This window comes from Ananas comosus, linkage group 11 (assembly GCF_001540865.1).
Source record: "Ananas comosus cultivar F153 linkage group 11, ASM154086v1, whole genome shotgun sequence".
NCBI classification, from domain to species: domain Eukaryota; kingdom Viridiplantae; phylum Streptophyta; class Magnoliopsida; order Poales; family Bromeliaceae; genus Ananas; species Ananas comosus.
Genome location: NC_033631.1, coordinates 805,022 through 826,574, shown reverse-complemented (window position 1 = coordinate 826,574; position 21,553 = coordinate 805,022). Strand labels below are relative to the sequence as shown.

General features: G+C 36.2%; 1 protein-coding gene across 1 annotated transcript; it reads right to left on the bottom strand.

Moving 5' to 3' along the window:
* LOC109717075 (probable disease resistance protein At1g61300) lies at positions 8,330 to 16,817 on the bottom strand. The gene is made up of 2 exons (XM_020242739.1): positions 16,613 to 16,817; positions 8,330 to 11,191 (listed from the first exon to the last, which is right to left on the bottom strand). Exon 2 carries the CDS (start codon positions 11,187 to 11,189, stop codon positions 8,505 to 8,507), a length of 2,685 nt encoding a protein of 894 aa, XP_020098328.1. The 5' UTR covers positions 11,190 to 11,191; positions 16,613 to 16,817; the 3' UTR covers positions 8,330 to 8,504.

Sequence of the window (21,553 nt, the reverse complement as noted above, 5' to 3'; positions counted from 1 at the left end):
TTTATGCTAAAAATGCCCTCAACGTACTCTCCTGTGAACATGATGAGGGGCAAAATGATGAGAGGCAAAATGGTCATTTTATCATCACAGTTCAGACCGTACCCCTTGTGAACATTTTTCATTTTATAAGGGGGTAGATTTTTAAATGACAGGGGAGGAAAGTGAAAAATCAAGTTTTGACAGAATTTTTTTTTGTAATTTAGCTTTTTTATTATTAAAATCCAAAAAAGTTTTTTAAAACCCAAGGTGGGAAGATTATAACATTCAGATTACAATCCCTCCTTCGATTGTGAACATAGTATTTCAAGTTAGATGCTTTAGTCCCTAAATATTCTCTCATATATAAAAAAAAAATATAACCTCTGGCCGCGAAACTATTATTATTATTATCATTAATTTTAGAATATTGTTTTATACTTATTTGGATGTATAAATATTTTATTATGTGACATATTTTTTAATTTATTCAAAAAATCTGTAATATTTGATAGATAAAAAATATTATCAACTTTTAGAGTACAAGATCATATTAAATATTTAAGTTATTTTTACATAATAAAAATAAATCGCCTTGTAAATAATACATACTATCCAACCAAATCATAAATATTAAAACCTTTCAAATAGCAAAAATTAAACTCTCAACTTTTAATCACATAATAAAATTTTCTAAAAAGAATATATTATAACTAAATTTTTTTAACTTCCAATCATATGAATTTTTTTTTTGTGCTGAGTAAATTATGTCTAAATAGTTTATTTTCATGTTCAGAAAATAGCTTTTTAACATTTAGCCTCCAGAAAAAAAAAATTGCAAATAGCTTTTACAAGTTATAATTTTAGGAGTGGCCCTCTCCTTCTCCTCACAAGTGCCATGCTGGAATTATTGTGTACTACAACACAATAAATGAGTTACTGTATTCAACTTAAAATTTCTAGTGGCCTTTTCTATCCAACGTGGCATTCGTGTGGATAAGAAGAGAGTTATTCATATAAATATAATTTTATAGGAGCTATTTGTGAAAAAGAAATATTTGAGAAGGCTAAATGCCAAAAGAGTCCTCCAAAAGGTTTCAATGGCCAAAGCTGTTATGTGTAATAGAGATAAAGTTCAAGGACTACATAAATAAAGTTCAAGACCACATGCAGGATAAATATATGCATATCGGCTCTTAAAGAAAGGATCTCTAATTACAGAATTGGCCAAGGAGCGGACAGTGTGGTTTGGTGGTGGAGCACCCACGGGCGGTTCACTGTAAAATCTACATACGCTGCACTATGCGCTGTGCGATGGGGGCACGAGAGACTACCGCTCTAAGGGGATCTGGAGTCGTATTCCTCTTAAAGTGAAAGTATTCTGATGGCTCGTCCTCAGGAAGAGACACTTTACTGCGGATAACCTGTTAAAAAGAGGATGGGCTAACAACACAACTTGCGTGTTGTGTGGGTTCGAAGTGGAAACTGTGGATCATCTTTTCTCTCAGTGTGTGTTTTTTCGATTTCTTCTGGTGGAGTCACTGGAGGACGTCGAATTAGAGGACTTGAGTGACGACGTTCAACTGGTATGGGATAGGTGGAAAGGTCGGCAGGGGACACTACCCACGAGCAATGGTCTTATTGGATTAATAGTCTGCTGGTGGGTTATACGGGAGAGCAGGAAAGTAGTGATTTTTAGAAGGGCACAGGTGGACCCCTTAGGTGGTTTACACAAAATCAAGCAGTTGATGTCTCTGTGGGAGAATCTCTAACCAATACACGAATTTTTTTTTTTCACCACCCTTGAGGCCTTGCTGCCTCACCCATATAGCTTAATTCATCCTGTGAATGAATGAAGCGGGTAGCGTGTTATCTTTTTCTCAAAAAAGATAAAAAGAGTTATTTTGCAGTAGATTGCAAAGAGTGAGTTCATTGTAGTAGTTTATGGTACCTTTTTTTACCATTACCGTTTTGGCTGTTCTCATCCCAAATTGTTACAAGTTCACCACTTTTGGTTTCTGGTGAGGCAAGTAATTTATTCCAGAGAGAATATATAAATAATATTATAAATTTAAGTTTAAATAATATTTAAAAAGTTGTTTTTATATTATTTTATAGAAAAAAGTTTAAATGAATGTTATCAATCCTATTTAGATTACTTGTTACTTTAAAGATTTAATATTTTTGTCCATTTAAGTTACATATGAAAACATTTCCGTAACAACGAAGACCCGCAACTTATTCTAAATACTAAAAAGAATTAGTGAAACGTTTTGTTTCGCTTTCCTATTGTACAAAAAATAAGCTACTTTTCCTCTTTATCGTTTAGGTTAGAAATAACTTATTTTTTGTTATTTTGAGAATATGTGTAACTTCAGAAATAAGCAGAAATAAGATCAACTTTGCATTTAGATGAAAATTATATTATTTTCGAGAATAAAAAAATAGTATTTGGATAGCCAGATAGAAACAATAGAAACAGTAGAAATTATAGTTTTACATAATTAATAAACATCAACATATTAATTAAATAATAATTTAATATATTAATTAATCATTATTAATGTTAGCTAATAAATTAACTAACTATAAATAAATTAATAAATTAACAAAATTAATTAGTTACTTATCTATTTATTTAGTTAGATTGGTCAAAATATTAATTGGTTAATCAATAAATATTAGTTATTGCATAAAGACATCAAGTAATTAATTTTTCAGTTAGCTAATTAATAATAAATAATAAATCAATTACTCAAATAGTTAATTAAATTTTTATTATAGTAATTAATCAGGTGGTTAATTATTTATCTAGTTATTTAGTAAATAAAGTAATAAATAATATATTAATTAGTTATATTTTATCATCAACTCTACTCTTTTAACGGGTTATCCTATAATACTAGTTAAGGTAACCCGCGCGTTGCAGCGAGAAGCAAATACAACAGTAATTTATTACAGTTTTTAATTTAACTTTTTTCAACTATGAAATTTTGTAAACTAAGATGGATTAATTTTAAGTAATTTATTGCGATGACATAAAGAGATATGAAAATTTGAAAAGGAAACTAAATAGATGATAACATAATAAGATAATTAATCCTAAGCGGCATTGCATTAGATTAAAAAAATTAAATCTAACGTCCAAAAGTAAATCTAAAAAAATAAAGAGCTAAAATTCCAAGATATATATATATATATATAGAGTAGGGCTAGAATACTTTTACAAGTATCACCCAAGTGATACATGTGTGTTTTTAGCCATTGGATCTACTTTTTGATTACTAATAGTCCTTGAATCAAACACTATTCCACCTACCACCACCTACCACCATCATCTCAACCTCACATCTCTCCATCCAAGGGCTAAAAACACACAAGTATCACTTGGGTGATACTTTTACAAGTATTCTAGCTCTACTCTACACACACACACGTGATCGAAAAGGGAGAGACCGAGAGAGGGGCCCACCACCCCCTCTCCCACAGCCGGGGTCCACTACCCCCCTCCCTCACCCGGTCCACCATGAGTCGTGGACCGCGTGCAGGAACCACGGTGAGCCCCGCCAGCTCCCCTCACGCGCCGTCAACGGGGACCCGCCGAATGCGGAGAGAGCAGCGTACTGGTTGCCCTTTCATAGATTTATATAGATTCTCCCCGGATAAGAGGGGAATAAATATTTTTTTTCTTTATAAAGGGTGGAAAAAGGCCGTTATTTTCCTTATACCTCCCATTGTTTCCGAACCAAATGCTATCAATACAATATTATTTTTGTTATTAAATATAATTTTGGTAAAAGTCACACTATGTGATATATATTTAAGAGGTTTAATTCTGTCGAAAATATAAAGCTATTAAGCATTTTTTAGAAATTTTATATTAATAACAATGTACTATTTTATATCAAAAACTATAGGTTATTTTTTAGTCTAGCATGGTGCTTTTAAATACACCAAGCACTTTGTACTTGTAAGTTTTTCACTATTAAATCTATTTCTTTGACCAATTCCACCCCTTAGATTATACTATTCCACTTACCACCTACTCAAACCCAGGAGGGAGCACTAGTATCAAACCCTACAAATCTTCATCCAAAAATCGAAACCTACAAGGACTAATGGCTTGATGCTTTTAAATGCATAAAAGCTCAATTTGTCATTTTTCATAACAAGATAAATTATCGCATTTTAAAATGTACTAGTGTAAGAACCTGCACGTTGCGGCGGATAGGGAGCATTGTAAATAGTTAAGATATTTTCATTCTACTTAATTCATCCACCTTGTGATACTCTAGTTTTCACAATATTTCAAAAAAAAAATTCCAACTAATACTGCTGGAGTAGATGGGAATATTCCTTGGAAGTGCATAATAAATGTAAGATAAAAAAAGTTAAGGTATGAAAAAAAAAAAAAGAACGAAATCACAACAAAGAAACTATCAAATATTTAAAAATTATCTGTGAAATGCAATTTATTTTAAAAATTAAAGATCAGTAAAAAGTAATTATAAGCTTAGATAATTTAGCTTCAAAAAAAGTGGACTTCATCTTTTCTCCTCTTTTTGAAAATAGAATATTTCGGAAGATTGATAGTTGCCATACGGTCATCCAACTCACCTTGCTATTTAAGTCTTTATCCATATGTTTGTAAAATATAAACAACTTAAGAGGAGAAAATAAGGTTATTCATTACAAAGCACTTCATTATATACAAATTGATGATTTTTTTTTCCTATCATCGTTTATCTTAAAAATATATAGAATTGACCCAGCTTTAGGGATGCTCAATTATAAGGGAGATAAATATAGTCTTATAAGTACTTGACATATTCTTAGAGTAAATATGCAAAGAGAAACAAATCTGAGGTACCATAGCATAATTCAAAGGGCTCAACTCAGATTATGATGAGCCTCTCACATTTCCATCCAAGAACATATTTTGAAAATTTATTTTGTGGAATTGTTCGTGGGTATAGTACTTTTGACTCTTGAAGCAATTCAGCTCATCTTATCCAAATATTGTCTAAAATTTGTTCCTATGCGTTGATAAAATATAGATCTTAAAACACATTCCATTCATTTAAAAGCAAAGGCATCGATCATTTCATACTTTTTAAAACTTAGCTCGATTCTTTGTAGACATTTTGGTATAGAAGATTATCTTAACAATTATAATTACTAAGACTCATGGTAAATTATAAATTACCGCATTTTCTATAATGTTTAGAAGCAGAGAATCTGCTTCCGTTCTTAGTCCTTTGATTTTAAATGAATGGAATGTGTTTTAAGATCTATATTTTATCAACGCATAGGAACAAATTTTAGACAATATTTGGATAAGATGAGCTGAATTGCTTCAAGAGTCAAAAGTACTATACCCACGAACAATTCCACAAAATAAATTTTCAAAATATGTTCTTGGATGGAAATGTGAGAGGCTCATCATAATCTGAGTTGAGCCCTTTGAATTATGCTATGGTACCTCAGATTTGTTTCTCTTTGCANTCGTTGACTTACTCAAATCAAACAAATTAAGAGGTCAGTAAGTAAAATCAAACTTTTGATAAATTGGGTGGCCATATCAAAAGGGTCCATAATTACTAAGACTCATGGTAAATTATAAATTACCGCATTTTCTATAATGTTTAGAAGCAGAGAATCTGCTTCCGTTCTTAGTCCTTTGATTTTTTTTTTTGGTAAAAACATATAGAACTTATCATAATTATGGACCCTTTTGATATGGCCACCCAATTTATCAAAAGTTTGATTTTACTTACTGACCTCTTAATTTGTTTGATTTGAGTAAGTCAACGATACTTTGATTGTAAAATTTAAATGCGTCGTTTATCTTTACATTTAAATGCGTCGTTTATCTTTACATATTTAATTAGTATATTTTATACATGTCTCGCAACTATAAATTCATTAGAGTAAATAATTATCTTAAATTTTGAAGTCAAAGCACCGTCGACCGACTAAAATCAAATAAATGTAAAAATTGGATAGTAAAAATAAAATTTTAAAAGTTTGGATAGTTAATTCAAAATGGTCCATAGATGACGTAACTTCGGTATATTTTTACCTTCTAAAAATATCCATAAACATCCAGTTGAAAATCTTACCGCTACTCACATTTTGATCCGATAAGACAAAATGAGTGGTGTAACACAGAAAAGATATATATAGAGTACGGCTACTATACTATCGATAGTACCAATCTCTTGATACTATTGAGTTTTCTACTGTTAGATCTGTTAGCTTAAATGGGCCAGCATCCTGCCCTGTGGTGGGAGGCCATGTGAGCCGAGTCATGTTCGAAATGGCGTGAGGCTGGGTTCGGCCGAGTCATGTTCGAAGTGGCGTGAGGCCAGGTAGGCCGAGTCACAATCGAGACCTGTGGGCGCTGTTTCTGTACGCTTTAAGTGAATTGGTTGCGTATTTCTAACAGCTCGAGCTTTTGGGATTAATGGTTAGCGCCAACAATCCGACAAGTGGTATCAGAGCCAGAGGTCACGGGTTCGATTCCTGCATGCTGCAAATATGTCCAGGTGCTGGAGGGGGGATTGTCGAGACCCGTGGGCGCTGTTTCTGTACGTTTTAAGTGAATTGGTTGCGTATTTCTAATAGCTCGAGTTTTTGGGTCACTATCATCCTAACCACACAATCTTTTATCCAATAAGCGAAAACTCGATAATAGCAAGCACTTGGTACTATCAATAGTATAGTAATATATATATATATATATAAAACTATATGAAAACTCAATAGCATGAGTTGACATGACATACCCTCCTTATTTTGGGAGAATAGGTTAATGCTAATGACTAATGCTAATAAAAAGTTAAGAAAATGTATGAAACTGATGAATCTTAGATTTTATTAAATAACTTAATTAATACTATTGAGAAACATATTAATTGTGCATTAAATACAGGGTAACTGACATGAACATTGCAAAAGGCATTTTTGGTTTTTTTAAAAAAGTTTTAAAAAACCTAATTAAAATCCACAACCCTATATGAACAATATAATTTTATTTTTAACACATCAAGAGTGAATTGTGAATATAAAATTCATACTATAAAAAAGAGAAATTCTTTTACAAAATAGCTTTGATTCTTTTTATATTTGTGGATTCAATTAAATAAAATAATGATAGTGTCAATACCTTCAAATGTATACGAATTTATTTTGATCCATCTTTTCATATTCTTATTTAAATTATATATTAGAATAGGTTTCACTTTCAAAAGTTTTATTTTGTTACTATGAAGTGTTGCCACCTTTTCACATTCCTATCCGTTATTTTATAATTAATGTGTTCGCATTCTTCTTATTTTTAATTTCTTTACTATGCAATTTTACGATATGTCGTCTTCCATCTTTTCTTTCTCACTCTCTCTCTCTCTTTAGATTTGACACGCTCCTACATGCCCACTCCGCCGTCACTAGAGCCCCACGGCCGCCCCGCTGCTACCGAAGGGGATGTCGTTGCTATTGCTATTGCCGAAAAAGGAGTTGCTAGACCCATCCTCCCCGCCATCAGTGAGGAACCTTTGGTGGGTGCGGCGAGTGTGACGCGCGAGGGCATAGGGTCCGAAGCAATAGGGGTTGGATCGTACGGTGGAGGAAGACGAGGTGGATGAGCCAGCGGCACAGGCGTGGTGGTGGTAGAGGTGGAGGACGACAATCTTGGCGCAGGCAATACCGTTGATCGAAGTGATGACTGGGTAACAAGAACACTCAAGCTTCCAGATATGCATCACTTTCTACTAATGTAAAGTTACTAGATTGGTTTTGATGTTTTACATCTGGTTTGGGGGTTCTTCAATTGCTCCATTGTTTACTTCTCCTCAACTATATGTTTTTGTTTATTGCTAATGCGCTACTTTGTTCATTATTACTGCTGACTATTGGTTCTTAACTGTTGGTATATTTGTGTACCACCAATTATTGCTAACTGTTTATATTTTCTCATTTGTTCATTTCTTCTACTATCGACTGCTTTTCGATTTATTGTTTCTATGAAAATTGATCATCTACTTCTATGAAATCGATCCGCCGCATCGCATGAGTACTTTCACTAGTATATATAGAGAGAGAGAGAGTAGGGCTACTGTGCTATTAGAAGCACAGTAGCCCTTGTGCTCCTAACTTTCTAATCACCCATCAAGTTTGATAATAGGTGGTTAGAATGAGATAGGAAGGAGATGTTGAAGAAAAATTGAGTGTCCCAATTTCTTCCGAATATCTCTTCCCTCTTTCATTCGACCTACTCATCAAACTTGATGGGTTGTTAGAAAGTTAGGAGTACAACTGCACAAGGGCTGCTGAATACTTAAATAGAGGACTCCACACAAGTTTTTTTTTTTTTGTATTGGCTGCAACAATCCCACTTAGACATTATTATGTGACCAGACTAAAACTAATTGACGCAGAAGTGACACAATTTTACCGAAGAACACAATCAATTTAGTCTTTATTTTCCTCTCCAACAGAAAAAAAAAAAAAAAAGAGAAAAAAAAAAATTAGGCTGTACTTGCCTTGAGTTCGCGATAATATCGGGCAAATTTGGATTTGGTATCGTCATTCTCCCAAACTAAGCCTTCCAGCCATGCTCTCTCTCCCTCAATTTTCTCGAATTTGTTCTTCTCCGCCGTCTGCGAGCTCAGTGGCAGCCGCCGAAGCATCGGACAGCCCACTACCTCAACAGATTCCAGAAACTTCAGAGTCAAAGGCTGGTTATAGACGCTTCGCAGCCGCGGCAGGTTTTTCAGGATCAGTTCTTCGAGACGACGCAATGCGGATTCCGTTATGCTCACGATCTTTCCATCCGCGTCGCAGATCACCTCCTCCATGCCTCCGCAATCTGCGACCCGCAGTTTCCGGAGGCAAGGGAGGTTGCGGATCCAAGTGATGTTCTTCAGCCGGCGGCATCCTTCGACCACCAATGTCTGCAGCACCGGGAAATACAGCGGGGGCGATACGCCCTCCCAAGTGATCTCCGTCAAACTTTCAAGATGCCGGATGCACAGTTCCTCGAGTTTGGAGAAATCATTGCCGCCGGACAATACCACCAAATACCTCAAACCGATGCAGGAATGGAATTCTAACTTACGGAGGAAGTGCTGCTGCCTCTTGCTCAGCCTGTCGAGGAAGAGAGTGTCGCGACCTCCGGTTTCGTTTATTCGGATGCTCCACAACTGCACCGATATACTGCCGTACATTACGTCGAGGACGGTGCCGTCATTCGCCGCCATCGAGAGAGCTCTCACGTGTTTTCCGATCTCTCTCAGCGCGTCGCCGGCGATTTCCACGTACGGCGACACGTCCAGTACCTGGAGCTGCGCCAGCTGCGATATCGCGTGCATGGATTCCTCTTGCAGTTTCTCGATGCACCGCAGAAGCAAGTATTTCAGCTTCTTTAGTCGTCTCAAATGGGTCGGCAGCAAACATATACGCGTGTGCGACAGGTTGAGATATTCTAGCTCCAACAGGAACTCAATGTCCTCAGGAATATGTTCCACCTTCGTGAACGAAAGATCTAGGTACTTCAGACCCACTATTTGTTCGACGAATTTGCTCGGAACTATATGATCGGTATTTAGTTTCATAGCAAGATTGCTGTTCTCTGGGATTCGCTTTACCAGAACTGCTTCCCTATTCATTGGAGACTCTCGTCGCGCCGATGTCCATTGGTCTACATTGTTACACAGCGCCCATTCGGTCGTGTTACGTTCGCGATCCGATGCGATCCACCGCGCGAAGAACCACAGAACGCCATGTAATCTTGCGTAGCTGGCGAGATCGCTCGCTAATAATCCTTCGCCTTCCAGATCCCCGACGATGGAGTAGCCTTCGTTGTAAGCATCGTGAATCCAATCGAACTCGCGTATCAGGCCGAGCCCTACCCAGCATTCGATCAGATCGTCGAGCGGAATTCGGTGCCCTCTGGGCCACAGGCAGCAGCACAAGAAGCAGCGCTGTAGCTTGTCGCTTTTCAAACTGTCGTAGCTCAGCTTCAGAGTCTCGAACACCGACTCTTTCATACGAGAGAGGCCGTAGTCGAACTGATGGTCGTTTATCAACTGGATCACGTGCTCCCACTGCCGGTGAGTCCTTTTATCGGACAGAGCCTGCCCGATTACGACAAGAGCTGAAGGCAAGCCGCCGCACAGATCGACCACTTGGTTTGCCAGACTAGGAATTTGGGGTTCGGAATCGATAGTCTCGTCGGTAACAACTTCTCTGAACAGACGATGCGCTTCGTCGGTCCCTAAAAAATCCAACTTTATCGCCCTGTTGGCCATCATGCCGGAGCACACGCTCCTGGAGCGCGTGGTGAACACCACCTTGTGTTTTCGGCCGCTCGCGAACCTGCCGGGAATCGGAACTCCGAGAGCAGTTAGATTTATCTGCTCGAACATGTCGTCGACGAGCAGCAAGAAGTTCTTGCCGTTCAGATACTTGAAGATTCTAGCGTCGCGCGAACTCTTGTCGTCTGTCTGATCCGGCAGTCGCAGTTCGGAGATGATAGCATTTTGAAGGCTCTCCAGTGTCCTGTCCCTCGAAGCTTGGGCCCAAACAACGTGCTCGAAACCCGAGTTTCCGGCACCTAACATAGAATTGTTGATCAATGTCAAAAGTGTGGTCTTGCCCACCCCTTCTAGGCCCCAAATCCCGACAATTCCGACGATGTCGCTGTCCAAGTGACTGCGAACCTCGTCTAGATGACGCTGCAACGATCTCATCGCTCTCAACGGCGGCCAAATCGGTCGCTCTTTGGCAGGACTTTGAGGCGCGTCTTCGAAAAACTGGTCAGATTTCTCTGCTTTCAATTCCTCGATCTTCTCACGCAACCTGGCAGCCTCTTTGCTGACGCCGTAAATCAAGCACAAATTCAACGGGCAGTCTTCGGTTGCACGGCAGCCCCTTTGCACATATCTCTTTTTGATCTCGCCGACTTTGGCATCGACAGTATCTACCTCCTTGAGCCAGTGCTGCGCCATCGGAGACGGGATCTTGTTTTCTTTAGCTTTACTTTTAACCTCGTTCTCAAATGTTGCTCGCTTTGCTTTCAGATAGGCCAAGCCGTCGCTCGCTTTGTCCACATTTTCTTTGGCGCTGGAGGCATACTCGGCATGTTTAGACGCCAACCGTAAACAATCTGGTAGCACGGATCCCACAAGGGAGGCACAAGCTTCTGATCCCATGACTGTCGATAGAAATATAGTAGTAAAAACGTACAGAATGTATCTGAAATATGGACAGTCGTGAGTCGACTGTTATCCTGATTTTTCAGAATTTTGAATTTACTATCCAACGTTTAAATTTGTTTGATTTGAATTACTCAACGACATATTGACTTCAAAATTTAGGGTAATTAGCCTTTTAATAAATTTATAGTTGCGACTGTCAAAACAAAACAACGTATTCATATTTTAAAGTCAAAGTACTGTTGACCGACTCAAATCAAATAAGTTGAAGAATTGGATAGTAAAATCAAAACTTTAAAATATCGGATAATCAACTCAAAGTGGTCCGTATTTCAAAAAAGCTCTATACGGTAGTACCTAGAAATATAAATTGGACTATCATCGGAAAACTGTAGAAATGAAAAAACAAAAGGAAGAAATCTCAAGAAAAAGAAAATAACAAATACCTAGACAAGTGTTAACCAATTGTACTACAACATCAGGAGTAGGTCTTGTGTGTTACTAGGAGTACAGGTCTCCGTGATCTTAAACCGTTTTCGATGATGGAGCTTCCAAAATAACAATTGACTCTATTAGACTTGATTTAGCATATTTGAAGTATCAACAAAATAAATTTTGTGAATTTTTTTATATCATTTACTTAGTGATCGAAAGGTTCAAAATCAACGACTGAAAATAAAAATTTCACAAAATAGTATAAATAATTTTTTATCAAAATTTTATCTAATTCGAGTACTTCTACACTGTTAAACTTGCAAAGAATATACATTAACTATTAAAAATTATTGATTTTGAATTTTTCGATCATTAGGTAAAAAATGTCGAAAAACCGTAAAATTTATCTTCTAGATACTTCAAATACGCTAGATCAAGCCTAACGGAGCTGATCGTCGATTCGGAAGCTCCATCATTGAAAACGGTTTAGGAGCACAGAGGCCTCCATGCTCTTAATAACACACTAGATCTATTATATATATATATATATATATATATATATATAGAGAGAGAGAGAGAGAGAGAGAGAGAGAGAGAGAGAGAGAGAGAGAGAGAGAGAGAGAGAGAGAGAGAGAGAGAGAGAGGTCTTGTGCGCTCTCAGGAGCACAGAGCCATCCGTGCTCCTGACTCATTTTCGATGATGGGACTCCTGAATCGACGATCGGCTCCGCTAAACTTGATCTAGCATATTTGAAGAATATAGAAAATAAATTTGGTGATTTTTCAATGTTGTTTACTTAGTGATCAAAAAGATTCAATATTAACAATTTTTAATGGTCGATATCTGCCGTTTCAAATTTAACGGCATAGAAGTATCTAAATCAGATGAAATTCTGTTAGAAAATACTTTTTACTATCTACAGCAAGTTCAATATCTCTGATAGAAAATTTTAGTACTATATCACCACCTTTTATGAGATTTTTATTTTCAGCCGTTGATTTTGAACCCTTTCAATCACTAAGTAAACGATATCGAAAAATCGCAAAATTTATTTTTTACTTACTTCAAATATGCTAGATCAAGTCTAGCGGAGCCGATCGTCGATTTGAGAGTCCCATCATCGAAAACGGCTCAGGAGCACGAAGAGCTCTATGCTCCAGAGAGCACAGCAGCCCTGCTCTCTCTCTCTCTCTCTCTCTCTCTATATATATATATATTATTTATATATATATATATATATAGTAGGTCTTGTGTGCTATTAGGAGCACGGAGGCCTCCGTGCTCCTGAGCCATTTTCGATGCTGGAGCATCCGAATCGACGATCGGCTCCGTTAGACTTGATCTAGCGTATTTGAACTATCTAGAAAATATTTTTTGTGATTTTTCGATATTATTTTTCTAGCGATCGAAAGGGTTCAAAATCAATAATTTTTAATGGTTGATGTATACCGTTTGTAATTTTAACGATGTAGAAGTATTCAAATCAGATGAATTTTGATAGAAAATTCTTTATACTATTTACAGCAAGATCAATATGTTTGATTGAAAATTTTAATGCTATATCACCACTTTTTGTAAGATTTTTATTTTCATCGGCGATTTTTGAATCCTTTCGATGGTTAGTAAATGATATCGAAAAGTTACAAAATTTATTTTCTAGATATTTCAAATATGCTAGATCAGTCTAACGGAGCCGATCGTCGATTCGGAAGTTCGTCATCGAAATGGCTTAGAGCACGAAGGCCTCCGTGCTCCTAATTGCACACAAGAGCCTTACTATATATATATATATATATATATATATAGAATTATGCTACAATACTATCTATAGTACCGGAGCTCTAGTACTATAGTCTTATTTTTTATCTTAGGGTCTGCAAATTAACGATCGACACCATTAAATATGATCTAGGGTACATATCTTAGAAATAAAATTTTAGATTTTTTCGACATCGTTTACTTAGTAAATAAATTATGTCAAAATGAACGGTATAAATTGAATAATCTTTAAAATTTGAGTATAGGACTTTTAAATTCATGATCAAGAATGCTAATCTTAATCTAGATAGTTTAAAATATTTTCTATCAAAATTCAAAAAAATTTAGATTCTTCTACACCGTTTAACTCCAAACTCACCATAGTAGCCATTAAAAATTAACAATTTTGAAATGATTTGAATATCTTACGTATATTGCCCGTACACTATGTTTCTTTTTTTAGAAATAGGTAGAATGCTACCCGCTTCGTTTATTTTATTTAGAAATAAACTTAGCTGAAAATACGAATCAACTAGGATTTGAACTTGAGACATCGGGTACACGAAGCCCTTTGCTACTATACTACTAAAGTAATGAATAGTATTTACAAGTTATATCTATCTATAGTGTATGTTATTTGGCAATACCATGGCATGACTATATTGAGCTCTCATGAACCCATGTAGCCCATTGAGAACTCAACCAATGTGGTACTTCAAAACACCTATTGAAAATGTTGGACACACCTGGTTCATCGTAAACCGACTCCAAAATGTGCATTAAAGTTAAAATTTCGGTTGCATACTAAATTATTTAAATATTTATATTATATCATATTTTATTTTACTGTGTTAATGACTAAATACGTTATCAATATATAATATTATATGCGATGTATGAAAAAGTTGTATGCACCAGGTGCAAACAAATATTTTTTCCCTCTGTTGAAAGTTAACCAATGGTAGATTGCCACACATATACTTAATAAAAATTTGGATGTGTCTATTGCACCATAAACTTATTCTAAAATATCCATCTAAATTATTTAAATATTTCCTATTATCTTATATTTTATTTTACAATATTAGTCATCAAATACTCTATCAACCATTGAGTATTACGTGTGGTATATGAAAAATTAGTACGTACCAAGTGTAAGCAAATAGTTCTCCTCTCTTTTAGAAATAACAGGTTACCCATTAACCAATGAGGAATTGTCACATACCTTCTAGTATTTTTGGATAAAAATAAGATCACAAGACACTAACTTGATACACTTTAAACCATAGTGTACTAAAGTGAGAAAATAAGAAACCACAGGGGGATTTTTTTAAAGTTTTCCCTTATTTTTTTAACCATTGGATCCATAATAGTACCAACCCAAGATAGTAAGTCTTAAATGATATGATAATAACCTAAAAATTAAGAACAATTAATTATCTACCTATATTCCTTATGAAGGGAAGCAAAGTGTAAAAGCCAATACATTCATGATGAATTTATGCATTTTTCGCCAAAAAGAATTGAAGTTGAACAAAGAAAACTTACTTGTAAGAAGCTACAGACAAATAGGACTTAAAAAAACACTCTACCAACCCCAAATAGTAAGCCTTGTTAAACATAGTAACCTAAAAATTAGGGATAATTGCCTATATACCCCTCGTATGTTTGAATATATCCGATTTACCCCTACTTTTTTTTTCTTTTTAAAATACCCCTCATATGTTCCACCGTTATTCCAAAATACTCCCGCAGTTATCCCTGTTAAACTAACTCGTGTTAAACATGGATTAAATATATACCAGAGTTAAAACCTAATTAAAATGCATATTTTGTCCCTACCTTGTTAAACTATTTTTTTAAATTATTCTTTCTTTCTCTCCCAACTTGGGTCCCTGCCGCCCACCGCCCGCCGCGAGCGCCAGCAACTCACCACCACTGCCACCTCCCTCTCTCCCCCAACTATCCTTTGCCTCCGGGATGGGGCCGAGGGTAGTTCGGCTCCGACATCCTTGTCACATTCGACATCACTGTGGTCGGCGGGTCGACATCGTCTCCCTCACTATCGGTAGCATCATCGTGCCTTCCACCTCGACACCATCGCCGTGGACGCCTTCTCCGTTGCTGAGAAACCCATTCTTCGTCTCTGCCTCTGTCGGGAGCAGCGGCCTCGATCACCAATGTTACCTCATGGGTCGCCACCCTCGGGGTTTGGAGTTTCGACGACGGTTGAGGTGGGTGCTGCCGGTGCCGGAGGAAGGGGATGAGAAGAGGTGCTGTACGAGGGTTAATTGACAATTAACCAGAGAAGTTAATTGGGAGAGTTAATTAGGGTGGAAGAGTTAATTATCTGAGATTAATTGAAATAAATTAGTCTTCAGATCTGCACAGATCTGAGTTTATTAATATTTTTAAATATATAACTCTTATAAATTATTAATATATATTTATTATAATTTTAAATATATTTAATTTATATGTAAAAATTATGATAATAATATATATAGTATATTAATTATTATATATTATTATATAGCCGAATTTTTGATCCCGAATTTTTAATTGTTGAACGTACAATACCCGTATAAATCACGTATCCGAATAATTGCCGAATCCGTTTTTTAGTCGTATTTTTCAACTAATTTAAAAATTAAAAGACGAATTTTATCCTAATTATATCCGCACCGAATGTTTGCCGAATTTGAATTAACTAACTATAACTCTAGCCACCAAGGTTGGTTTAGTTGCGATCGATCTCATCCGTTCATCTGCCGTGCTTAATTAATTAATTGATATTTGAAGAGAAAATAAAAAAAGTATTTGCTATATAAAGGATATATAAAAAAAAGTTAGTTACGGTACAAGGGTATATTAGAATGGACAAAATGATAATTTTTCACCATTAACGGCAACTGTTAACAGCTCACTAACGGAATTTAACTCCAATGATATATTAAAAAGAATTTGAAACATAAGAAGGGTATTTTCAATATTAGCTTTCTAAGAGGAATAAATAAGAAAATCGGAAACTTTTCAAAGACATATAGGCAATTGCCCCTAAAAATTAAGAACAACTCTCTACATAACATACATTCATTATCAAAGGAAACAAAGTGTCAAAGCCTATATATATATATATATTATATATATTCATGATGAATTTTTGCATTTTAGCCAAAAAGAATAAAAATTGAAAAAAAAAAAAAGAAAAAAAAGGAGAACTTACCTGAAGAAGCTAGCGACCGACAAATAGAACGTAAACAAACTCAGACTGCAGGGAGAGGCAGGAACTTTGATGCCTCGCTTTCTTCATTTCTCCTCCTTCCCCTCTCTCTCTCTCTCTCTCTCTTTATAATCATTTTTCTTCTGTGCATCCTCTGTTTTGCCCAAAAATAAAGTGTCACAAGCATTCTCTGGATTCTCTCTGTCCTCCCCGCCCACCTTCTCTCTCTCTCTCTCTCTCTCTCTCTCTCTCTCTCAAATAATATATTTTATATATAGAGAGAGACAGTTGAGCTAAGTATTTATAATTTTTTAGCCATCAGATCATATTAAAATCTGAACAGCACTATTAACCGTATATCTCATTAAGTTTTCTTTACCGGTCGTTGCATGGATTTTAAGAAGATTAGGCGGTTAAAAAATTACAAGTATGTAGAACTTTTGTGCTTTTAAAAGCGCAAGAACTAATTGAGCTCCTATACTTTTAAAAGTACCAAGGCGCCGGTATTTGTAAATTTTTGGCCCTTGTATTAAGGGAAGTGCGGTTAGAATGATAATAGTTCTCTAGGGTTGAATGGGTGGTTGGTTGAATAGGATGATCTAATTAGTGAAAATGGTCAAAGGGATAGATCTAACGGAGGAAAACTTATAAGGATCAAGTGCTTATTGTTGTTTAAAACGATGTAGAGTCTGTTTTTAGGTTTACGGAAAAATTGTGTCATATGCGTTTATAAAAAAAAAAAAAAAAAGATAAAATCTATCTCTAAATATTAATCTGAATTTTATGTGAATCTCAGTAGTTTTACAAATCGCAATGAGTCGATTACAATACGTTTTCTATAGTCCCACCGCAAAATAAAAAAAATATTTGAGTGTGTGTAATTTTAATTGTGTGAGTCTATTATATGTGTGTTAGATATAAAAATATATATAAAATACCGTTTTCTAGCAACTTAAGCTATTACAAATAAACAGCTATTTCACATAACTTAGCATGGAATCAGATTTGGTGATCGAACGACTTTCTTTTGTGCCTGTATTTAGCCCCATCAAAACTTTTTTTTTTTTTTAACAAAAGGTCTTAAAAAAATTTATAATTTAAATAAATAGCTCTCTTTCCTTACAAAGCAAGCGTCTAGGTGGTGTTTTTGAGTTGAACACGATAATTCAATCACCGTATTTAAACATGGTGATTGAATACGGTGATTGAATCACCGTATTTCTTTTTGTACTTTTTATCATCCCTAAGTTAAAAAAAGAAGGATTAGAGTATGGATATGAAACATGGCCATTCAATCAATTTGTTAGGTCTATATATGCACATATAAATTTATTAGGACTATTTCTTAAAAAAATAAAATTTTGAGGGACCTGAATGCAAAAGAAGCATTTTTTTCCTTTTTTAATTATTTGTGTTGTTATTCTTGCCTTGCTATTGCTCTTCGCGTAAACAGTGTCCCTTTGTGGTAAGATCCTTTACGTGAAACCCGTAGATGAACCTAATTCCTTTAATTTTTTTATTAAATACAAAAGGGGATTTAAATCCGGGGGGCCTTGTTCTAATTTATTTTTTTACTATTATTCAAAAGTTTTAAATTTATCCCGAAATTATCAAAATTCTTCTAAAATTCAATTCCATTAATAAACCTAGGAGAAACGAGAATATTTGAAGGAGTTGTTTAAAATCACCCAGAACAATTTAGTCTCGATATTTTTGAAGTTTTGAAGGACGCATTATATTATCTACTATCACTAAATCTAGGTAATTAAGAAAAACTTAGCATCGGCAGCTACACTTGCCAGTTTTATTTATTTATTTTTTCCTGCAGTTTGCACTTAGCAAGTTATTATTATTGCTAGTGAATCTTACATCATTTGAGTTTATACATCCTGCAACGATCCAACCTGCTAGCAATAATAACTCGTTAGGTTCAAACAACCGGCCTAAAATGCTTAAGCCCAATTATTATTACTAGCATGCGAGGCCTCATATAAACTAATTGGAATCAGTATCCCATCCGATGTAGAACTATTTGGAGTGTAACAAACTCTCCCTGTTTAGACCCTGATGTTCTCGTCGGGTCTAAACCAGATCACAGACAGACAGATCAGGACTAGAATTATCAGGTGATGTGCGATTCTAGAGGTGGCTCTTACGGGTTCAAGAGGTGACTCCCACCAAATCCGTTGGTGTAGCAATTTGCTCCGCATAGCACTTAGCTCTCACACTTCCGGCTGGTATTCGGCTCTGATACCAAATGTAACGATCCGACCCGTTAGCAATAATAACTCGTTAGGCCTAAACAACCGACCCAAAATGCTTAAGTTCTGTTATTATTACTAGCCTGCGAAGTCTCATATAAACTGATCGGAATCAGTATCCAATTTGATGTGGGACTATTGGGACGTTACATTTGTGATTGGGCTTTAGCCTAAACACCACAATTTTGATGGGAATGACCTCTAGAATCTTACATGGCCTTGATTTGTGTTTGTACTTGGCTTGAACCTCACAAGAATATTTAGGGTAAATACAGGGAGAGTTTGTAACATCTCAATAATTACTTAAGCATCTTGGGCTGGTGATTTGAGCTTAATAAACTATTATTGATAACAAGTCGGGTCATTACACAATCGAGGATCAATAATAGTATCGCACTCCAACTTCTACACTCAAATGACGATGCTGGATAGATTAGCACAAATATTTAAATACGTTGAGATAAATAAAGTAAAATTTAAATATTAATTAGAATATAAATCTCGCTGTACTAGAATTTTGATACATCTTTGGTAGAGCTTTATAAGTAACTTCAGCTGTTACGAGAGAAAAGCTAAGTTTAGCCACAAGGTTGCATGCACCTTGTGCAAGGGTGGTTGCATGCGCCTCGTGCAAGGGCATCCACAAGCAACAATAACTCGTTGGGCCCAACCACCAGCCTAAAATGCTTAAGCCCGGTTATTATTGTTAGCGTGTAGGTCTCATATAAACTGATCGGAATTAGTATCCCATCCAATGTGGAACTATTGGGGGCGTTACAAACTCCCCTTATTTAGACCTTGACGTCCTCGTCGGGTCCAAACCAGATCACAGACAGGCAGACCAGGACCAAAATTATTAGGCGATGTGAGATTCTAGAGGTGGCTCCTACGCGTTCAAGAGGTGGCTCCCACCAAACCCGTTGATGAAGCACTTTGTCCCGCATAGCACTTAGCTCTCACATTACCAGCCCAGATCACAGACAGGCAGACCAGGACCAAAATTATCAGGCGATGTGAGATTCTAGAGGTGGCTCCTACGGGTTCAAGAGGTGGCTCCCACCAAACCCGTTGATGTAGCACTTTGTCCCGCATAGCACTTAGCTCTCACATTTCTGGCTGGTATTCGGCTCTGATTGAATTGCAACGACCCGACCTACTAGTAATAATAACTTGCTAGGCCCAAACCACCGGCCCAATATGCTTAAGCCCAGTTATTATTACTAGCGTGTAGGCCTCATATAAACTGATCGAAATCAATGTCCCATCCGATGTGGGACTATTGAGGGCGTTACAAACTCCCCCTATTTAGACCCTGACGTACTCGTCGGGTTCAAACCAGATCATAGACAGACAGATCAGGACCCTAAGTACCAGGCAATGTGAGATTCTAGATGTGGCTTCTACGCGTTCAAGACGTGGCTCCCACCAAACCCGTTTGTGTAGCAATTTGCCCCGCATAGCACTTAGCTCTCACACTTTCGACTGGTATTCGGCTCTGATACCAAATGTAACGACCCGACCCGCTAGCAACAATAACTCGTTGGGACAAACCACCGGCCCAAAATGCTTAAGCCCAATTATTATTTCTAGCGTGTAGACCTCATATAAACTAATCGGAATCAGTATCCCATCTGATGTGGGACTATTGGGGCGTTACAAAAAGATAGCTCAGCTTGAACTCACTTCGTATAGAAGAGGAGTGAGGTGTATTTCTTCTCTTGATTAGTGAATTTGTTTTCATTTATATTTTCTGTTTGATTTTCTCTCTTATGGTTGCATAAATAGATTTATGATAAAACTCTGATTGGGTGCTTCTGTTGTGGAATTCCAACAACCGATATCGGAAAGAATATCAGATTTACAATAAGCATCAGAGCGGGCTATGAATTCCCGTCTACTGGTATTAGAGCAAGTACTAGATTCTCAACAACTAGCATCAGAGCTTCAGATTACTAATCCTCAAGAGACCTCAAGAGAGATCAACAAAGATGGTCACGAAGTTTGAAATCGAGAAGTTCAACAGTAAAAATAATTTTAGCTTATGGCAGATTAACATATGGACAATTCTGGTACAACGGGAGCTGGATTAGATGTTGAATGGAAAGCCAACAGCGGTCACAAATGCAGCATCGGAGAACATGGAGCAGAAAACACCGAGTACGATAGATATCTAACTATCGTTAGCAGATGAGGTTCCCTACAACATCATCAACAAGTCAACATCAGCCAAGTTGTTGAAAAAATCGAAAGATCTGCACATGGTCAAATCCTTAATGAGCAAATAGAGTGAGATACATTGAGATGCATATAAGGGGAGGAGGAAGCTTGAATTTCTTCAACTATAACTATCCTTTTATTGCTAGACTAGAAGAAGTTGACTATTAAAAGAGAACAGTTGGAAAAGTAAATAAAAGAAGTAGAAGTAGATGGCCGTTTAAATGTAAATTTCAAAAGTAAGTGACAGTACAAAGACATATTCCAACGGATAAACTAGGCATTTTATAGGAATAATGATTATATTTTTAATTCACTTTATAATTTTTATTAAGTTTGAAATTAAGTATTAAAATAGCACTATTCTACCAAAATGATAGAATAATAAATCTCAAGCTATTCCGAGATAACCGAAAATAACAAAGTTTGACCAGAATAAAATATCCTGATAAAAAATCACTTTGTTTGA